At 43.7% G+C, this 18,734-nt stretch overlaps 2 protein-coding genes across 2 annotated transcripts in view; one reads left to right on the forward strand and one right to left on the reverse strand.

The window, feature by feature from the left end:
- The first annotated feature begins 2,733 nt into the window (after positions 1 to 2,733).
- Positions 2,734 to 7,890, forward strand: ASB8 (ankyrin repeat and SOCS box containing 8). Its single transcript, XM_007937885.2, has 3 exons — positions 2,734 to 2,862; positions 4,533 to 4,637; positions 7,258 to 7,890. Exons 1-3 carry the CDS (start codon positions 2,734 to 2,736, stop codon positions 7,888 to 7,890), a joined length of 867 nt encoding a protein of 288 aa, XP_007936076.1.
- A 4,502-nt stretch (positions 7,891 to 12,392) lies between these two features.
- PFKM (phosphofructokinase, muscle) overlaps positions 12,393 to 18,734 on the reverse strand; it is a 54,262-nt gene continuing 47,920 nt past the window's right edge. Inside the window, exons 15-24 of the mRNA XM_007937887.2 lie at positions 18,546 to 18,695; positions 18,029 to 18,099; positions 17,581 to 17,668; positions 17,344 to 17,496; positions 16,699 to 16,863; positions 15,248 to 15,309; positions 14,901 to 15,012; positions 12,962 to 13,061; positions 12,777 to 12,882; positions 12,393 to 12,537 (exon numbers count right to left, since the gene is read on the reverse strand). Coding sequence (XP_007936078.1) covers positions 12,393 to 12,537; positions 12,777 to 12,882; positions 12,962 to 13,061; positions 14,901 to 15,012; positions 15,248 to 15,309; positions 16,699 to 16,863; positions 17,344 to 17,496; positions 17,581 to 17,668; positions 18,029 to 18,099; positions 18,546 to 18,695 — 1,152 coding nt within the window. The remainder of the gene's footprint in view (positions 12,538 to 12,776; positions 12,883 to 12,961; positions 13,062 to 14,900; positions 15,013 to 15,247; positions 15,310 to 16,698; positions 16,864 to 17,343; positions 17,497 to 17,580; positions 17,669 to 18,028; positions 18,100 to 18,545; positions 18,696 to 18,734) is intronic.

Genomic DNA, 18,734 nt, shown 5'->3' on the forward strand with positions numbered 1-18,734 from the left:
CCAACCTTCCTTCCGAGGAGTGGCTGGCTGGTGGGTTTGAACCGCCAGCCGTCTGGTTAGCAGGCAAGTGTCTTAGCCACTATGCTACCAGAGCTCCCTCGGAAACCCAAGGAGGGGTCGCTATGAGTCGGGGCCCACTCGATGGCAAATAACAACAACAACAACAAACAATATATAAGGGGACAGAGACTCCATTATAAAAGGTAAAAATTACATATTATAATTACAATGATTATGACCTTAGTAATCATCATATGCATAATGTGCTTAATTATTAAAAGTACTGAGTGTATTAGGATTCAAAGTAAGAAGCTTTGTATTGGTTAACAAAAGTATTTATTGAGGATCTGCCATGTGCCAGGCACTACTGGAAAGAAACATTATTTTTATCCCCAAGTAGCTTATAGTTTAATAAGAACACAGATTCCTAACAGTTACACCCAGAGAATTGATACCGTGTACTGTTTTCTCTATCATTTTTGGTATGTACTTTTTCATAGAAGTGGTCCATCTTATTTAATGTAATATTAAATGTTCCCAATTAGTACTTGTTATACAGCTGGAACTTTTATCATAGTTGAATTTAAGTATGTTTAATTATTTTCTTCTTCCATTCTAAAATTCCATCATTTTGTGGTTTCAGTATATTTGCTTAATTCTGTTTCTCAGTTAGTCTTAAGTTACCAATTATTAAAATATTTAATTCAAGTTGGTCTTAAGTTACCAATTATTAAAATATATAATTCAATTTGCACTCTTAAATTTGTTTTCCTAAAACTTGAAAGTATATGTCACGGGTATGAACTTGGATTTTTTTTTCTAATTTTATATAGATGACTCCAGAGTAGTTGTACTTTTGCTTGCTTTCTTATTTTAATATTTCAGATATTTCCCATTTTTTTCTTTATTAAAGACATTTGAAAATATTTTGTAGATGCCTTGTCAGTAGTAGCGTAAATGGGCTTATTCCGTAGCATTCTCCCTCTCTTTTCACAGGTATCAATTACTTCCATATCCTTTGGTCAGTCAACTAAGCAATGTTTATTAAACATGGTACTTTTTGTGAGACTCTGTGGCTGGAGATAAAAAGTATAAGACAAGGTCCTTGCCCACCAGTCAGTTAAAATTTAAACCAAAACTATACTCACTCCCATTGAGTTGATTCAACTCATAGCGACCCCTCCTTGGGTTTCCAAGGCCGCATCTCTACAGAAGTAAATTACCCAGTCTTCCTTCCGAGGAGTGGCTGGTGAGTTTGAACTGACAGCCTTCTGGTTAGTAGTCAAACGCCTTAGTTATTTAGATGTAATATTTACAAAATAACTGTAGTCTGAGGCCAAATATCTTAAATAGCCCAAAGGTGATGCCAATAATAAAGACCACAAAAGCAGAAGAGGAAAAGAATGTCTGTGACATTTCTAGCATTTAAAAATCCCTTCCTGACACTGGAAAGAGGTAACTTATGTGATGTGCCGTCGAGTCGGATCCGACTCATAGTGACCCCTCCTTGGGTTTCCGAGGCAGTATCACTACGGAAGTAGATTGCCCCATCTTCCTTCCGAGGAGTGGCCGGTGGGTTTGAACCGCCAGCCTTCTGGTTAGCAGTCAAGTGCCTTAGGCACTACGCTACCAGAGCTCCCGGAAAGAGGTAACTATGGGGAGAAATTGGGAAGAGAGCGGTTGCATTGTGGGAAATTGCAGTCAATGTCATGAGACAAAGTGTATGTGAACTGCTGTGAGGAAAATGAATTTACTGTGTAAACTTTCATCCAAATCACAATAAATTTAAAAAAACAAAATCCCCTTCCTACCATTAGTCCAAAGCACTAATGGACTACGTGAACCCCAGCTTCCATGACCTAGATGGTGCCTGGCTACCATTTTCAGCTACTCTGAAAGGGATCACAATAGGAGTTCTTGGATAGAGTGGGAGAAAAATGTGGAACAAAACTCAAAATCATAAAAAAGACCAGGCTTACTGGTCTGATAAGGACCAGTGGAACACCTGAGACTATGTCCCTTAGACACTTTTCAAGCGTGGAACTGAACTCACCCCTCATGGTGCAACTTTCAGCCAAAAGATAGGCCTAGAAGGTGAATAGTATACTAGGGACATACACACTCAGAACAATCAATCCTGTGAGATCCAAGCAACAGCATTTGCCCAGGGATAAATCTAAGAAGGCAGGAAGGAAGGAAAGAAGGACCAAGGGAAATGGTAACCACAGGGAGAAAGTGGGAAGAATGCTGTTACATTGTGAGGGATTGCAATGAATATCACAAAACAAAATGTGTATGGATTGTTGAATGGAAAACTAATTTGCTCTGTAAACTTTAACCCAAATCACAATTTTAAAAAATATAATAATAATAATAATAAATCTCCTCCCTTGACTAGTTTGTGTGTAACAAGATAGCATTCTATGGGATCTTAGACCTCTTGGAGAAGTCTTGTCGAGACTACTAGATCAGAGAGTAGAGCAGAGGTTCTAAGCTTCACAGCATTTGCATACAGTTTACCCAGCTCCCTAAACAACTATTAAGATCTTTATACTTCCTTATGACTAAGAAAAAAAATGTTACTTATCAGTCACGGTTGTCTTGAAATCTAGTTTTGTGAAGGCCTCAGAGAACCCTAGCCCTAAGGATAGGTGTGTGCTCAGTGACATTGCAGATGCCTACAACTTCTTTGTTTCAGGCAGTTTGGAGCATGTGAACGTACTCTGAGCCTTGATGAGTTCCAGTATGTGGTATATTATGCAGAGCATTCAGAGCAAATACTCTCTGTCAGAGCGCTTAATCCGAACAATCGCTGCCATCCGCTCCTTCCCACATGATAACGTAGAGGACCTCATCAGAGGGGTGAGTGTGCCGTTACTGACACTAGAATCTTTAGGAGGTAAAGTGGGAAAATTCCTGGGAGATTCTAATCAATTACAGATTTGCAGCTTTGATTCAACACAAGATCCCAAGGAGTTATTACAGTGTTCTTAAATGTATTAACTTGTTCACTGAAATTTATTTCCCTGTGTTTTGCTTCTCTTCCCTTCTTCTCACTTTGTGCTTCTGATATTTTTCTTCATGAAATGTGGTAGATGACCCTAGTCTCGTTTTCTTTGCAAAAATCCATCTCCATATGATGTATATGGAATTCAGTGAGCTCAAGGTCTTCTGTACATATGTTGCACTAAAGGTGGAAGAAAGTGAGCAAAGCAGAGGTGGTTTTCAATTTCCTTGAGAGCCTTTCTTCGTATCTGAGTTCTAATTACATGGCGAGATTTCATTTGTTTTCTATCTTAATAAAAGCTACCACTTCCTGTAGAGGGTATCAGCCTATAGAAGAAAAATGCATGGTAATTTGTGCCTTAGAAGATACTTAACTATCTGATATCTAACCATGGCTATTTAGTAATTGTTGTATTACTAATATAATATCCGACTCATAGCAACCCCTCCCTGGGTTTCTGAGGCGGTATCATTACGGAAGTAGATTGCCCAGTCTTCCTTCCAGGGAGTGGCTGGTGGGTTTGAACTGCCAGGTTTCTGGTTAGCAGTCAAATGCCTAAGGCACTATGCCACCAAAGCTCCTAATATAATATAGCATATTATATTATCCTAGGTGTTGGATCCCCTATCCTATGTGGTGGTATCCTAGGTGTTTACATCCCCTATTCTGTATATTATGTCTGTTGAAGAAAAGTTACAAGGTAATTTTTGATCACCAAGAAATGCACCCAGATGGTTACTTCTGTACATTCTTTTAAGATCCTTATTTATAGCCTGGAGCTCTGTAGCTACTTCAGTTATGTGGCACAACTGTGAGAAGGAAAAGTCATACAGTGTTATTAGCTCATTCTCACAAAAGTGGTATCAGAAGACTCAGCAGTAGAAACTTTGTCATGTTCTAATTCTGGCTTGGCCGCTGAGACCTTCAGTGACTTTGATCTGCCTGTAGTATCTCCATCCTATTTATCAGATTTGGAGTAGAAGCACCAGCAGAGGCTAGGTGGTAGACAATGCTAATACTAAGAGGCTTCTTTGAAGATGTTGGTACATAATTAATAAAATGGTAACATTAAGACGACCCTACTATTAGTGATGGTCATCTGTTGAATGGCAAAAAGAGCAAGCCCTTTCGGTTCTCCTGGCCTCAAGACTGACAGACTCACTTTCCTGACTTTTCCAAAGCATAGTGGTCAGAGAAAGTGGATTGCTGCCCCAGCTTTCCTGCCTGATGATGATGTTCCCACTGCTGTCACATATATGGCTAAGTCTTCAATGATGTCCAGATGACCATATGGCAGGCTTCCTTATGGAGAAACTAGTAACACAATCCAAGAAATTGAAAGTTCCTCTCACTTGTCTCCAGTGTATTGTCTATGTTTGAACATTGGCATTATGACCCTATTATTTAATTTATAGAAATGGAATGTGTGTGTTTATAGTATGGTCATCCCTGGGCTCAGTTCTGAATCTCATCCTGCTCAGTGAATCAGAGCTCAGTACACTAACTGCTCTCCTTCCACCCACAGGGTGCAGATGTGAACTGTACCCATGGCACACTGAAGCCCTTGCACTGTGCCTGCATGGTGTCAGATGCTGACTGTGTGGAGTTGCTGCTGGAAAAAGGAGCTGAGGTAATGTTTTTAACATCTTCACATTAATGATTCACTAAAACTTGAGCTTCACCTTTTCTTAAGAGTCTCTGTTTCTCCCCTCATTTCTTCCCACCTCCAGTTTCACCTTATAGCTCATGGCAAAATGCAACGGTGGATGGTCCTCAGGATTTCATTCCTTTGTCTTTCTTTGTTCTCTATAAGCACCCATGACTACAGGAAGTTTATTCCCTTTCCCCTTCTAGCTCACTGTCTGGTAGTTGTTGACATTTCCATTTAGTCCTCTCATGGCCTATTTATTGACTGTCCAGGAGCTGTAAGTGTAGAGGCCCTTCAACTCCAATTAAATCTAAATCATTTGAGACCAGCTATCAGATGTACAGGAGTCCCTGGGTGGTGCAAATGGTTTTCACACTCAGCTGCTAACCAAAAGTTTGGTGGTTCAAGTCTACCCAGGGGTGCTTTGGAAGAAAGACCTGGTAATCCATATCCAAAATATCAGCCATTGAAAACCCTACGGAGCACAGTCTACCTTGACACACATGGGGACACCATGAATTGGACTCTACATGAGGGCAACTGGTGGGAGGTCCTTGGTGCAACTGGTTAAACACTCAACTACTAACCGAAAGGTTGGTGGTTTGAACACACTCAGATGCCTTGGAAGAAAGGCCTGGCAATCTGCTTCTGAAAGGTGACACCCTTGAAAATCCTATGGAGGGCAGTTGTGCACTACACATGCAGGGTCTCTGTGAATTGGAATCAGCTTTATGGCAACTGTTTTTCTGTTTAAAAAAATTGTTTTATCAAATGTGGATTCTCAGCTGCTGTCCCACTGTCACTGGGAGAAAAATATTATTAGGCAATCCTTTCCTCATGATTAGGGCACTTAATGCTATTTCTGCCCACTGATTATTTTCTGTTTTAGTATATCTTGTTCCTGTCTTCTTTCTAATATATTTCAAGATAAAAATACATGGATTAATTTTTGAAAGCAGATCCTTGGTATTATCAAGAAGTAACATCGTATAATGAATGGTTAAAATAATAGACTGTGGAGCCACACTTCATGGTTTTGAATTCCAACTCTGTTACTTTCAGTTAAGTGACCTTGAATGAGTTACTTAAAAAAAAAAAAAAAAAAATTCTTTGCCTCAGTTTCACCATCTGTAAAATGGGGATAATAATGGTACTTTTTCCATAAAGTTGTGAAGTGTTTGGAACACTGACATGTAGGAATTGCTAAGTAAGTATTTATTAAGTAAAATAGCAGTTTTGACTCTGAGTAATCTTGAAGGCTCATTTACTGAGGCACTAATTTGAATCATACATTTTGTGAAGCTGGTGTATAGGCCCCAAACATTCTGGTAAGCCTAAGAGACCAGCCACCTGGCTTCCTCATCTCCAAACAGCCATGTTGTTCTGTTTGTTATATATCTTTTGTGATTAAAAACCTTTTCTTTGTTACACTGAAATGACAGCCAGTGATTAATGTCAGTGATAAAAGTGAACATATCCAGGAAAACAACAGTTTATAGCCAAACAGAAGGTTAAACTCAAATGTTTTAGTTTTCCGTCATTGCATTTTATGGGGGAACATAATACACTGTTTATAAATTTGGGGATTTGAAGTCTTTGGCTGTAACCTTCAAAAACAGTGACAGAATTCTTGCCTTCCATGTGGGAGACCCAGGTTCCTTCCATTCCTAGCCAGTGGCACCTCATGTTCAGCTACCACCCCCCCCAATATGTCACTGGAGTCTTGTGTGTTGCCATGATGTTGAACAGGTTTCAGGGGCGCTTCCAGACTCAGACAGACTAGGAAGAAAGGCCTGGTGGTCTGTTTCCAGAAAGTCTGCCAGTGAAAACCCTGTGGGTCATAGCAGTCCAATCCCTGCCAACCACGGGGATGGCATGGGCAGTGTTTCATTCTGTTGTGCATTGGGTCACCATGAGTTAAGGGCCAACTGCATGGCAGCTACTAACAGAAATTGCAGGTGATGCCAACTCTCAGCAAGCCAACTCCTTTCCCAGCATTGGGAGATTGTTGCTGTTCCTCCACCGGCTTTCTTCCAGGCTCTCTTGTGAATCCACAGCATATTCTTGCAAGGGGCTGACCTAGCTTAACAATGGGAGCTTCTCTGCTGTGGTTAGAGAACACAACAAAGCTACATAGGCAGCTTTGGCCTCTTTACTTTTGAGCTTGTTTGCCATTAGCCACAGGATAATCAGGATAAGTAAAACAAACCAAAACCTTTCCTCTGGCTAGTATATTCAAGCTGCTCTCCAGTAAATACTTTAAAGCAGTCACAAGGTCTAGGCTTCATCTTCTCATTCTCTATCCCTTGATCTATGGTAGAAATTCTAATGAATAATAAACAAGAGAAATGAGGTAGCAGCAAAATCCTAAATAATGCAAGCCTGCCAATCAGTGCAGGTAATAGAGTGTTGATTGTTTGGGGACAGTTCTTTTCCTATTTATTCCTAAGCTCCTGTCTCCATCTTGATCACCAAGACTCCCAGGGACCCTTCTGTTCAGAATATTAAATAAGAAAGGTAGTGGGTGAGCACATGCCAGCTGCTTTGCTGCCGTGTCTTCTTCCCTGTGTCTGTCTGCTGTAATAGTTCTCCCTCTTTGCAGGTGAATGCCCTGGATGGTTACAACCGAACAGCCCTCCACTATGCAGCTGAGAAAGATGAGGCTTGTGTGGAGGTCCTGCTGGAGTACGGTGCAAACCCCAATGCGCTAGATGGCAACAGAGACACCCCACTTCACTGGGCAGCCTTCAAGAACAATGCTGAGTGTGTGCGTGCTCTCCTAGAGAGTGGGGCCTCCGTCAATGCCCTGGATTACAACAATGATACACCTCTCAGCTGGGCTGCCATGAAGGGAAACCTTGAGAGCGTCAGCATCCTTCTTGATTATGGTGCTGAGGTCAGGGTCATCAACCTAAAAGGCCAAACACCCATCTCCCGTCTGGTGGCTCTGCTAGTCAGGGGACTTGGAACAGAGAAAGAAGACTCTTGCTTTGAGCTTCTCCACAGAGCTGTTGGACACTTTGAGTTAAGGAAAAATGGCACCATGCCACGAGAGGTGGCCAGAGACCAGCAGCTGTGTGAAAAACTGACTATTCTGTGCTCGGCCCCCGGAACTCTAAAAACACTCTCTCGCTATGCTGTGCGCCGTAGCCTGGGACTCCAGTACCTGCCAGATGCCGTGAAGGGCCTTCCACTGCCAGCTTCTTTGAAGGAATACCTGTTACTTGTAGAGTAACATGGAGGAGACACTTGTACCCTCATATGAGCAACTCTGGTGCTCCCGTGCAGTACTATCTTTGGCATGGAAAACAGGAAAAGCAGTTGTTTCTGCTGTGTGTGGTTTATAGATTTTGAGGCAACATGTCACAATAATAACCTCCAAACCACTTCCCCTCTCCAAACCAACCAACCAACCAAACAAAACAACAACAAAAAATCCCTCACTTTTGTTTTCTGTTTATTGCTTCCTTAGCTTCTGATATAGCACCCTGCAAAAGAGAGGCTCCCCTAATCTTCCCTTTAGGGAGTCAACAGTGTAACTGAATTTCTGTAGGAAGATGAAAAGTATTTAAGGAATGTGTGTTTGATTTTCCTTGGGGACATGAGTAGCCCGCCAAGACTCCCTCTAGAATCATCTTAATTGGTTTGTGAAGATAATTAAGAAAATCACAATTCCAACCAACAATTGTGATTCAAAGATGAAGATACTGGAGTCTCAAGTGGTGTGCACATTCCGAATTGGGTTGGATGACATCCCCAGAGAGCCAGAGCATGGGGGAATTCAGAAGAGTCTAGCCTGTTCCCTCTGTCAGACAGCAGTCTATTTGCTTCTCTTTCATGGATATGCCCAGGGGTTACAGTAATGTTATTTTAGGACTGTCTTGGCTGCTTTCCACACATTCAAAGAGATAGCAGATTCTAAGCAGTCCTAAGAACTCCTGTTTTCTTCCACTGCAGCTCTTTTTTCTTCCTCCAAGCTAGTTTGTTCTAGTGGGCTTAGCAGGCATTTTGTGTACCTTAGAATAAGATGTTTGCTCTAGCAGGAGAGGAATATAGGCTAGGAAGCCTCTTACCAAGGGCCTTTTTCTTTCCCTATAGAAAGCTCACTCTGCTAAGGGGTTGGAATTATGTTTGTTTCAGTTGTTTTGGAAACTTTGCTTTTTATTGATCTATATGAGTCGGGTCTGACTCGATAGTACATAACAACAACACAACATACACCACTTGGGAGCAGATTAGGGAAGGAGTGGGGGGAGTTATATGAGTTATTTTGAAATGACCCATTTACCCCAAAAAGATCTGTTTTAGTCAATGTTAGTCTAATACTCTTCCATGCCTCTAAACTAGATCAAGTTGTTACTGGTCTTAGATGACCTGTTTATGAATTTGAAGAACCTTTCTTTTAAAAAAAGCTCAGTGGGAAGTACAAACAAAATGAATGGAATCTGTTGACACGCTAATTTCAAAAAGTGTATCTGGTTTTGTCCTTTTGGTGTTCGTGGTTTTTGCCCACTTAAAAAAGAAATAAATAGTATTCCAACTAAGTGTGGCAACTTCTACTGTTCCTACTTTTCTCCATGTCTTCCAAGGACTTCCCCCTAAATATTTCTTCCATTCCTGCCTGGGTCATCAGTGTTATCTTGCTATCCCAACCTCACCCATTAGCAAGTGACGTGGGGCACTGGTGGAAAGCTTGGGTAGAGGAATCTGAAGCAGCTTTGCTTTCCTTTCTTGCCCTCCTCAATTTGGAATCACTGCTTTTCATGGCTTTCAGCTCCAGCTGCATGTGAAATCGCCATGGGAACTTTTCAAAAACAGTGATGCCAAGGCTTCCTCCCATACTGTCTCAGAATCTCTTGGGGTTGGCTTGGAGGCATGGGCAGGTTTTTTAAGTCTTCCAGATGTTTCTACTGTGTGGTGCAGTGTTTAAGGCATTTAGCTGCTAAAGCTTGGTGGTTCAAAAACCCCAGCCGCTCCGTGGGAGAAAGATGAGGTAGTCGCTTCCGTAAAGATTGACAGCCTTGGAAACCCTATGGGGGCAGTCCACTCTGTCCTATAGGGTTGCTGAGTTGGAAGCGACTCCACAGCAGTGGGTTTTTGGGGGGTTAGTGTAGCCAATTGCATTAGTCAGTGGTTCTAAAGGTTAGCTATTAAGACCCACCTAACAAAAATCAAACCCACTGCCATCGAGTCAATTATGACTCACCGCAAACCCCACTGAGTTTCAAAGTGGTAAATCTTTACAGAAGTAGATTGCCTGGCCTTCCACGCAGTGGCTGGGAGGTTTGAACCACCAACCTTCTGGTTAGCAGTCAAGTGCCTTAGGCACTGCACCACCTAGAGCTCCTTTAGACCCACCCAGAGCTCATTTAAAATACTAAGGCCAGGGTCCCACCTCTAGGGATGGATTTAAGTGGTCTGAAGTGGGCCTGAGTATTAGGATTTTTTTTTTTTTTTTCCAATTTACTGTTTTGGGTGAAAGTTTACAGATGAGTTTTCCATTCAGCAGTTTATACACATTTTGCTCGTAACTTTTGTTGCCGTTCCCTCAATGTAACAGCACTCTTCCCACTTCCTCCCTTGGTTCCCCCTGTCCACTCATCTTTTCCTAACATCTGAGCTTTGTTTTGGGGCATATGCTGCCCTTTTTGTCTTGGATTAATGTTCTGAGGTTCCAGCTTGAGGATTTTTAAAGGAACCCTAGGTGATTCTAATATTCAGGCTAGGTTTGTGAACCACTAAGGTGCTAAGGAGATCTGGTGGTGCAATGGTTAAAGCATTTGGCTGTTAACCAAAAGGTTGGTCGTTTGAACCCACCAGCTCCTCCATGGAAGACAGATGAGGCAGTCTGCTTCCATAAGATTTTTTTACAGTCTTGGAAATCCTGTGAGGGTAGCTATGAGTGAGTCAGAATTGACTGGATGGCAGTGAGGTTGGGTTTTGTTTAGGTGCTATTTCATTTCTAATCATAGACATTATTAATATACTAGAGAGGGAAAATACTTTGTCTAGGTAGGAAAAGATAGTCCTCTTTGCTCATCAACTCAGGCAGCTAGTGGCTGATAAATTCTGCTTCAACACCACTTAAGAGTTTAAACAACTTTTCACTGATCTTTTTCACTCTGGGGAAATAGCATTGTAGTGATGTCTTCACTGTTTTTTTTCAAGATCATATTATGATCATAAATTTCTTCACTCTTTACAAAGTGGTATTTTTTTCCTTTGTGTTTAGCTTTCTACCCAGCCATCCTTCCCTCACCATCGTTTTCTTAAACATACAGCTCTAGGTTTAAAGACAGGAATGAGAACATATAAATTAATAGCAGCATGCCAGTGTTACAGATCTAGATGACTGCCTGCAATTTCCCTTTCACTTCGTTTGCACAACCTGAGGTTTTGGATGTGATACAGCTCAGTAAGGAGCAGAGGCACAGGAAGTGAAGTCAGAAATGAGTATGAGTTCCAGTTTTTTGTTAAAGACTGTAAGACCCAGGACATAATTAACCACCTGACGCCCCAGTCTTCTCACCTCTGAAATCGGGTTGTCACCCTGCTCCTCATAAGGCTGTTTTGAGAATTCAGTGGTAACATATAAAATGCCTAACATGGTGCTTGACATTTTAATTTCTCTTCCCTTAGAAGCATTGTACAAAGAGCATTTGGCTGCTTTAATTACTCTGACAACAAGCCACCTCAGTCACTGTTCAGAACACTTTTTAGGATAGGGCAGTACCACTTTAGGCAGCTAGTGAAAGTGGTGGACTGGGATAATCCCTTCCTCTGGCCCCTGTGAGGAGCCCTTCTGGCAGTGGTTAAGCACTCAGTGGCCAACTGAAAGATCGGCAGTTAAACCCACCAGTGCTCCACGGGAGGCCGTTTGCTTCCTAAAGATTACAGCCTTGGAAACCCTATCAGGAACATCCTCTGGGTGTTGCTACTTTCCAGGCTTTCGTGTGTATCTCTCCTTACAAATGGAGTCTGGCTTTCATCCAGGAATACAGGGGAAAAGTTAAGAAGGAAGCACCCTGGGTTGGTAGAGGAGGGGCAGAGATCTTGGGAGGCTAGAAAAAACTAACCTTGGGTAATGAATATATGATCACAAGGTGAAACACAACTTGATGCTTAAGGGAGACTGGAGAGTCCTCTTGGCTGCAGGTAACTCAGGAGGAACTAGTACAGTATAAGGATGGGGACCAGCATATATAGACAACTGAGAGGTAGAGAGAAGCAACATGGTGATTGATGATGGACTGCATTCTCCCTTGTCTATCTGGGCACAGTCTAGGGCAAGGGGCTGATGGTATCACGTCCACTTGGGAAGATGATAAGAGAACCAAAATCACAGTGACCAGTTGGCATTTATTAGTGTAGTTATAGCTTGTCACTGTAGTAAAAGTAGTAGAGGAACCAAGACTCTGTTATCACAAATAAACAAATAAATAAAGCTTATTTTTAGGAAAATTCTAACCAAGTATCCGAAATCTAGCAGTGACACTAGAGTTCAGCCGTACCTGCCAGTTGAAGCTAGGGTAGAAGTCATGAGAAATTCTACCTAAGAGGAGTTTCCACACACTGTCTCCTGTCCCTGCTCCCTGGCCAGAGATGATCATGGCTGCAGTTACAGAATGAAAGGAAACCTAATGCAAATGAGCTAAAACACTGAGAATAAGTGGTCTTGTATCTACCGAGGGGTGAGCTGACCATGATCATATAATCCATTCCCTTCACTCCAGAGTTTTAGATGGGAGTATCCCCAGACCGCTTTCGGGTGATGTGCTCCAGGTGGGCGTGCTCTGAGGTGTCCAAGTCAATCTCGTACTTGGCTAAGATCTTCAGGATGGGCCTCAGCTTCAGCCACCACTGTTCCTTGGGGATGCGATGCCTACAGAGGAATGAGAGCAGGATGATGATAACATCTGTAACATCCTCTCCCCCCACAAGCAACTTCTACCAATGGCTAGGCAGAAGAGACTCATTTTAGAGTAAGGACATAGGAACCAAAATGGGTAAGACTGCAGGTGTTACTCTTAAGAAGAAAAGACTGAAGACAGTGAAGAGGTTGGGGAGAATGGACCTTCGACTATCAGGGAGGAAATCACTCCAGGAAGCAGATGCACTCACTCAAAATCTGTCTGTTCTTTCAGCTCAGTCACTGGTTGAAAGACCAGGGCCCTCTTACGCATTCCCAGAACACAGCCTGAGTCTGGAGTGTTAGCAAAGATCCGCCCTGCAAGAGGTGCATGGCCCATCAGCTTCTGTACTGGGGAAGCAGCTTCTATGGAGGCTCCCCCTGTCACCCCACATACCATTACGATAACTCTCTTTGATTTTTCCGGACATCCAGTTCATAGCCTTGGCTCCCATCTTAGTGGCAAAATTCCTGTCAAATGGAGTTGGGCTCCCACCCTGGAAAAGGAATCATAAAAGTTACAGAGGGAAGAACTCTGATGAAGTGGCAGCAGAGATGCGGAGAGAAAAAGGAATGAGTGAGCCTGTATAGAGAGCCAGAGAGGAATCCAAAAGTCTAAGTATGAAAGGGTCACTGACACAGTGTTCGAGCTAAGGTAAGTGGGCCCAGCATATCTGGCCATTTATCTGGAAGTAAGAATAACATTATTTAAGGTAAAAGGGTTAATGTATCCCAATTCCCTCTCCCAGCTCTACAGCTACCAAATCCTTTTTATTTGCTTTTCATCTTATTGGTCATTTGACCAATTCCCTGCCTCTCTTTAGCCTACCAGCTGTTGTCAGTCACCATCATGCTGTCATAAGAAAGCTCCTGACAGAGCACAAGCACCTTTGTATTGGGCCCCAATACACTAACACATTAGTGTTCCCTGTGACAACACATTAGTGTTCCTTGTGGCCCAATCAGGTGCTCTGGTGGCATAGTACCTAAGGCATCTGACTGCTAACCAGAAGGCTGGTGGTTCAAACCCCCCAGCCACTCCTCGGAAGGAAGGTTGGGCAATCTACTTCCGTAGTGATACTGCCTCAGAAACCCAAGGAGGGGTCACTGTGAGTCGGGTCTGACTCCACAGCAGTGAGTTTGGTTTTGGTTTTTTTTGTGTGGCCCAATCTGGTTGCACTTTGTTGTAGTTAGCTGCCGTGAAGTCAGTTTTGCCTCATGGTGACCCCATGTGTGCAGAGCAGAACTGCTCCATAGGGTTTTCAAGGCTGTGACCTTTCAGAAGTAGCTTGCCAGTCCTGTCTGCTGAGTCTCTGGGTGAGTTCAGATCACCAAACGTTTAGTTAGTAGTCGAGTGCTTGACTGTTCATACAGATTTGCCCTGAAGTAAAAGAATGTAGGTGGAAGAATGGGAGGGGAGGAAAAGAAATAGGTCTTCCTACTTTATCCAGTAATAGCCCATTCCTACAGGGGCTCCCCTTCTGTTTTTCTTCTGCTCCCACTCAATAAGGAGAGATACCTGTGATCTCTCACAATTTTTTAATCAGAAAATATCTGGTAAACTCATTCAAACTGGGAATTCATTTGGAAGTAGGGAAAAGTCAATGCTTAATGCTTAAGAGGTATCAGCTGGGGATATCTGGGATGGGAGCGGAGCCTCACACTGCTAGTACCACCTGAGAGTGAAGCTTACCTTACTTAGGAAGAGATGAGTGTTGAGTGATAGAAAGGAATTCCTTTCCCCTAGAAGCTCCAGCTTGTGAGATGGGGCCCAGTACAAAGGTGCTTGTGCTCCTTCAGGAACTTTCTTATGACAGCATGATGCAGGAGAAATAGCAAGGCACCAGCCCCATTCTGGCCCTGGCTTGACAAGTGACCCTGGAAAAATTATCTCTCCACTACAGGTCTCATTTTTCATCATGTAAAACAGTAGTTCTCAACTGGAGACCATCTTGACCCCATCTCTAGACATCTGGCAATGTCTAGAGACATTTTTACTGGTTTCAACTAGGAAAGGGTGCTACTGGCATCTAGTGAGTCAATTTCAGGGGTGCTACTAAACCAAGCTACAATGCACAAGACAGCCCCCCACAACAAAGAATACGCAGCCACAAGTGTCAATAGTGCTGAGGTTGAGAAACCCTGCCCTAAGTGAAGAGGACGGATGGACCAAATAATCTCATTTCCAGGATAAAGATGTTCTGACTGTTCGATGCCAAGACACTACAGGCCCATTCTCCATGGTGGCCCTGACAGCCTCCAGCAGACAAGAGAGGGCAGGAGCCTCAAAAGCCACTCGGGACTACAGTTGCCCAGGGGAAGTCCATCTGCCCTACCTGCTGCATGTGGCCAAGCACATTCTTCCTGCTGTCAAAGATGCCCTTTCCCTCTTCAGAGTACAGGTTGAAAATGAAGTCCGTGGTATAGTTGTCATTGCACTTCTCATTCCTGCCAGGTAGAAACCAAAAGCCCATGACTTCCGTTGTCTCCCCACTTCCCCACCCCAAGCTTTTGTGGGCTTTTTTTCCTTTTCTATTTCCCATGGAGTGAAGGGAATAGGCTGCCCCCCTCCCTCTGCACCTATAGATTCCTCATGGTGTCCCAACCATGATCCATTCTATGGGTCTGAGCCAAGGCCTGAGTTTTGTTTTCATCACTTAGGAACGAACAGTGGATGAGGTACCTCAACACCAGGCCCCTTTTCACAGTTGTTTTCATCTTGTGCACTAGATGCTCAACATTTGCCTGAAAATGAAACAGTAAATCCTAAGCCTACCAGGGCAATGGAAAAGGCAGGCAAGGGGATAAATCCCTCTTCTCCACCAGGCCTCTCCAGCAGGGGTGAGGGATGGGGAAGGGAGCTGTTTACTGTCCTGGGCCTAAGCTCTGCCTAACCCCTTTAAGAACTTCAATGCAGACTGAAATTTAAACCAAGATTCCAGATAAGACAAGCAGAACTAGAAGAGGGAACATTAGAGACCATCATGGTTAACTTTTTTATTTTTTGTCTTCACCCTCTAGCCATCCTCTGTCCAACCTCCCTTTCCTGAGCTTTCTCCCCTTCCCTCAGACAACTCTGTTCACAGTGTGGGCCTTTAAATGGTCTGCTTGTAATGCAAAGCAGTGATTCATCTGGAAGAACATGTTCCTTCCCCTCGCTTGGGCTTAGAGTTAGGAGTGAAGGAAGCAGACTTCCCCCCTCCATTCTTGGCAGGGCTGGCTTATTCTCAGATTAGGGAGTTCCCTCAGCCTGCTGCCCCTCCATCTTGTGACTCCATTTCTTCTCCAGTAGATTGGGATCTTGGAAAATAAGGATCATTCCTGTGAAATGGAGGTGAAAGGATCTCACTCTCAAAATAGAATGATAATCTGTGTCACTGAACTATACACGCAGAAATGGTTGGACTGGTGGATGCTTAGCTGTATATATTCTCAAAAATAACAATAAAATTAAAAAAAGAAAAATGATACTGATATCCTAGGAAATACGGAGGAGGCACTGAGCACGTCAGCCATGGTAGATTAGCGTTGTTGTTCTACTTTTATAAAAAAAAAATAATAAACCCTGAACACTAATAGGACAAAAAAAATGTAACCAATACCATTGAACAGTATGTGTACAAATTATTGAATGGGACCTATTTTGCTGTGTATATGTTCACCAAAAATACATTGTTTTAAAAAATGGAGTAAAACAATCCAGCTTTAGTAGCAAAAGGGAAATTGGGAGAGGTGGCATGGTAAGACTAGAAAGACCACTGTCTCTAATCAGTTAACCACCTTCTGGCTAACAAGTACAGAGATGTTGTTTGACCTCTCTTAACTCATCCTCATGTGTAATAATGAGGTATCTCCCTTGCAGGTCTGTTGTGAAGATAAAATGCACAGGAAGGGCTTAGAGGCATGCCACCTGACTCAAAATGAACGCTCAAACAGTAGCAGCACTAGTTATGTACGTGAGAGCACACAGAGAAGGCCCACTGGGTGCTTTTACACATCTCCTTGTGGGACACTGCAGACCAGCCAGCTCAGTCCTTATCTGGAGCTCTCACGGCCCAGGCCAGTGTGAGACAGTCAGTGTGCACTGACTGGGGCAGAGGAAGGCTGCCTAGCAGGTTCCGGGTGGCCCTCTACCTGGAGGTCTCGAATGGTGAAGGGATCCTCAAAAATGTAGGCGGCATCAGCCCCAGCAGCCAGTCCTGCCATGGTGGCCAAGTAGCCACAGTAGCCACCCATTGTCTCAATGATAAACACCCGCCGCTTGGTGCCTGCTGCTGACTGCTTGATGCGGTCACAGGTCTGCAAAGACAGGGGTTCACAGTTAGACAGGGCAGGGGTCAGATTCTTATCACTTCTCTGGCCCTTGCCATTAACCCACCTATGAACTATTATTGTCCCCAGCCTGGCAGATACCCTAAAGCTTCTCAAGTTCTTGCATTCAAGGCCAAAAGGTGTATTTCCCAACCCACTGAGGAATCTCTCTCCTGGAAAGGAAGTTGTGCCTAATTTTTCTGTTGATCAGAATAGGGAAGTAAGGCTGTAACATCTCAAAAGGAAAAGAAAAATCTGGTATGCAGAGTATCAACACATTTCCAGGTTAGAGGACTCACAAGTGGAGGAGCACGAACCCAATGTGTATGGTTAAATGAAGTCTGAATAAATGCCTGGACTTAAGCATCTTCAAACATTGCTACTTGGTTGGTACAAAAAAAGTAGCCCACCACACTTGGGGATTATAGTCCTGGACAAGGGGGACAGGAAGTGGTGGTGGGCTCGCACCGTGCAGATAGTATTGAGTGCTGTGTCAGCCCCAACGCTGAAGTCTGAGCCAGGGACATTGTTGGAGACTGTAGCAGGAATGACCACAAACGGGATACAGAGCTCGTCAAACTGCTTCCTGCCCTCCATCAGCTCCAGGCCCCCAGTGTAAGCCTGACAAGAGGAAGAGGGCAGAGGTCACTGACTGGGGAGAGAAGGGAAAGGGAAGGGAGAGAGGAAGGAACGCTGGGCACTCACCTCAAAGCCCCCAATGATGACAAGTCCCTGGATGTTAAACTTTGTTATGTTGGCGCTGATCTGTTCGAAGCTCTTCTTGGGGAGAGTCCTAGTTTAGCAGAGGGCATGTGGAGGATGGTATTAGGGGAGGGAGATTATGGGATCAGGGGAAGATACAGCAAAATTGATGGAGGAAAAAAGCTAGAATTAGAAGATACTCTGTTTAACATTTCTTGGCTTGTGCTCCCTTTCCTCTTGCCTCTGTCCAAGGTCACACACATGGGGACTTTTAAGTTGTCAGAGATGCTAAAAGATGTTTGGATGGATATGTCTTGTTGCTCAAGAAACTGTGAGCTTGAGGGTAGAGTGCCCAGCCAGTGGTGGTGGTAGAAGCAGACTTTGACCTAATGACCGATAGCTGTATTTCAATAGACATCCTTAAGGGATGTCCTCCGATAATGCCACTTACCTTTTAGTCCCAAGTCTAGAACCACCTTGCCCAGTCCAGCCTCCAACATAGCTCCAGTTAGCTTCCTCAATCTGTAGGAAAGGGTCACATAGGTCTCCATCAGGACTAAAATACCAGGAGGCCTGTGTAGGACTGATGCTGCTTCTTGAATTCTGACTGCACTCCTTGTCTCCCACTTAGATGGAAGCATGACCCCAGATATCAGCTTTTCCCCACCTCGTGGCACTTCTTCCACCCTTATGCTCATCCACAAATATTAGGCATCTATTTCTGTCAGGTATTGTGCTAAAGCTGGGGAAGAGTTTTGTTTGCATTCAAATGGTTCATCCAGTAGCTTCTGCCTACTCCTACTGCCCTAAAATTAAACATCTACTATGGCCTGAACCCTGAGAGAGAAGAGGCAGTGAAGGGCAGGGGAAAGAAAGAGAATGGACAAGTCACCCCTGCTACATGTATGTTCCCATGAATGTTCCATGGTCCCAGAAGATGTGCCTGCCCCGCACTGTGTACTCCATACCTGACCCTTGGCAAGCCCCTCGAAGCCATCGTGCACAACCAGCACACGGTTGCCCTGGATGAGACCAATTCTCACAGTGGAGCGGACGGCAGCATTCATACCTGCAGCGGGGGCCCCCACGTTCATCACGGCCACAGTGTATGATAAAGACTGGAGGGGAGGAAGCAGAGAGGGAGTAGGGGAAAAGAG

Source organism: Orycteropus afer, unplaced genomic scaffold, assembly GCF_000298275.1.
Source record: "Orycteropus afer afer isolate SDZICR_OR568_19922 unplaced genomic scaffold, OryAfe1.0 scaffold00045, whole genome shotgun sequence".
Classification (NCBI taxonomy): domain Eukaryota; kingdom Metazoa; phylum Chordata; class Mammalia; order Tubulidentata; family Orycteropodidae; genus Orycteropus; species Orycteropus afer.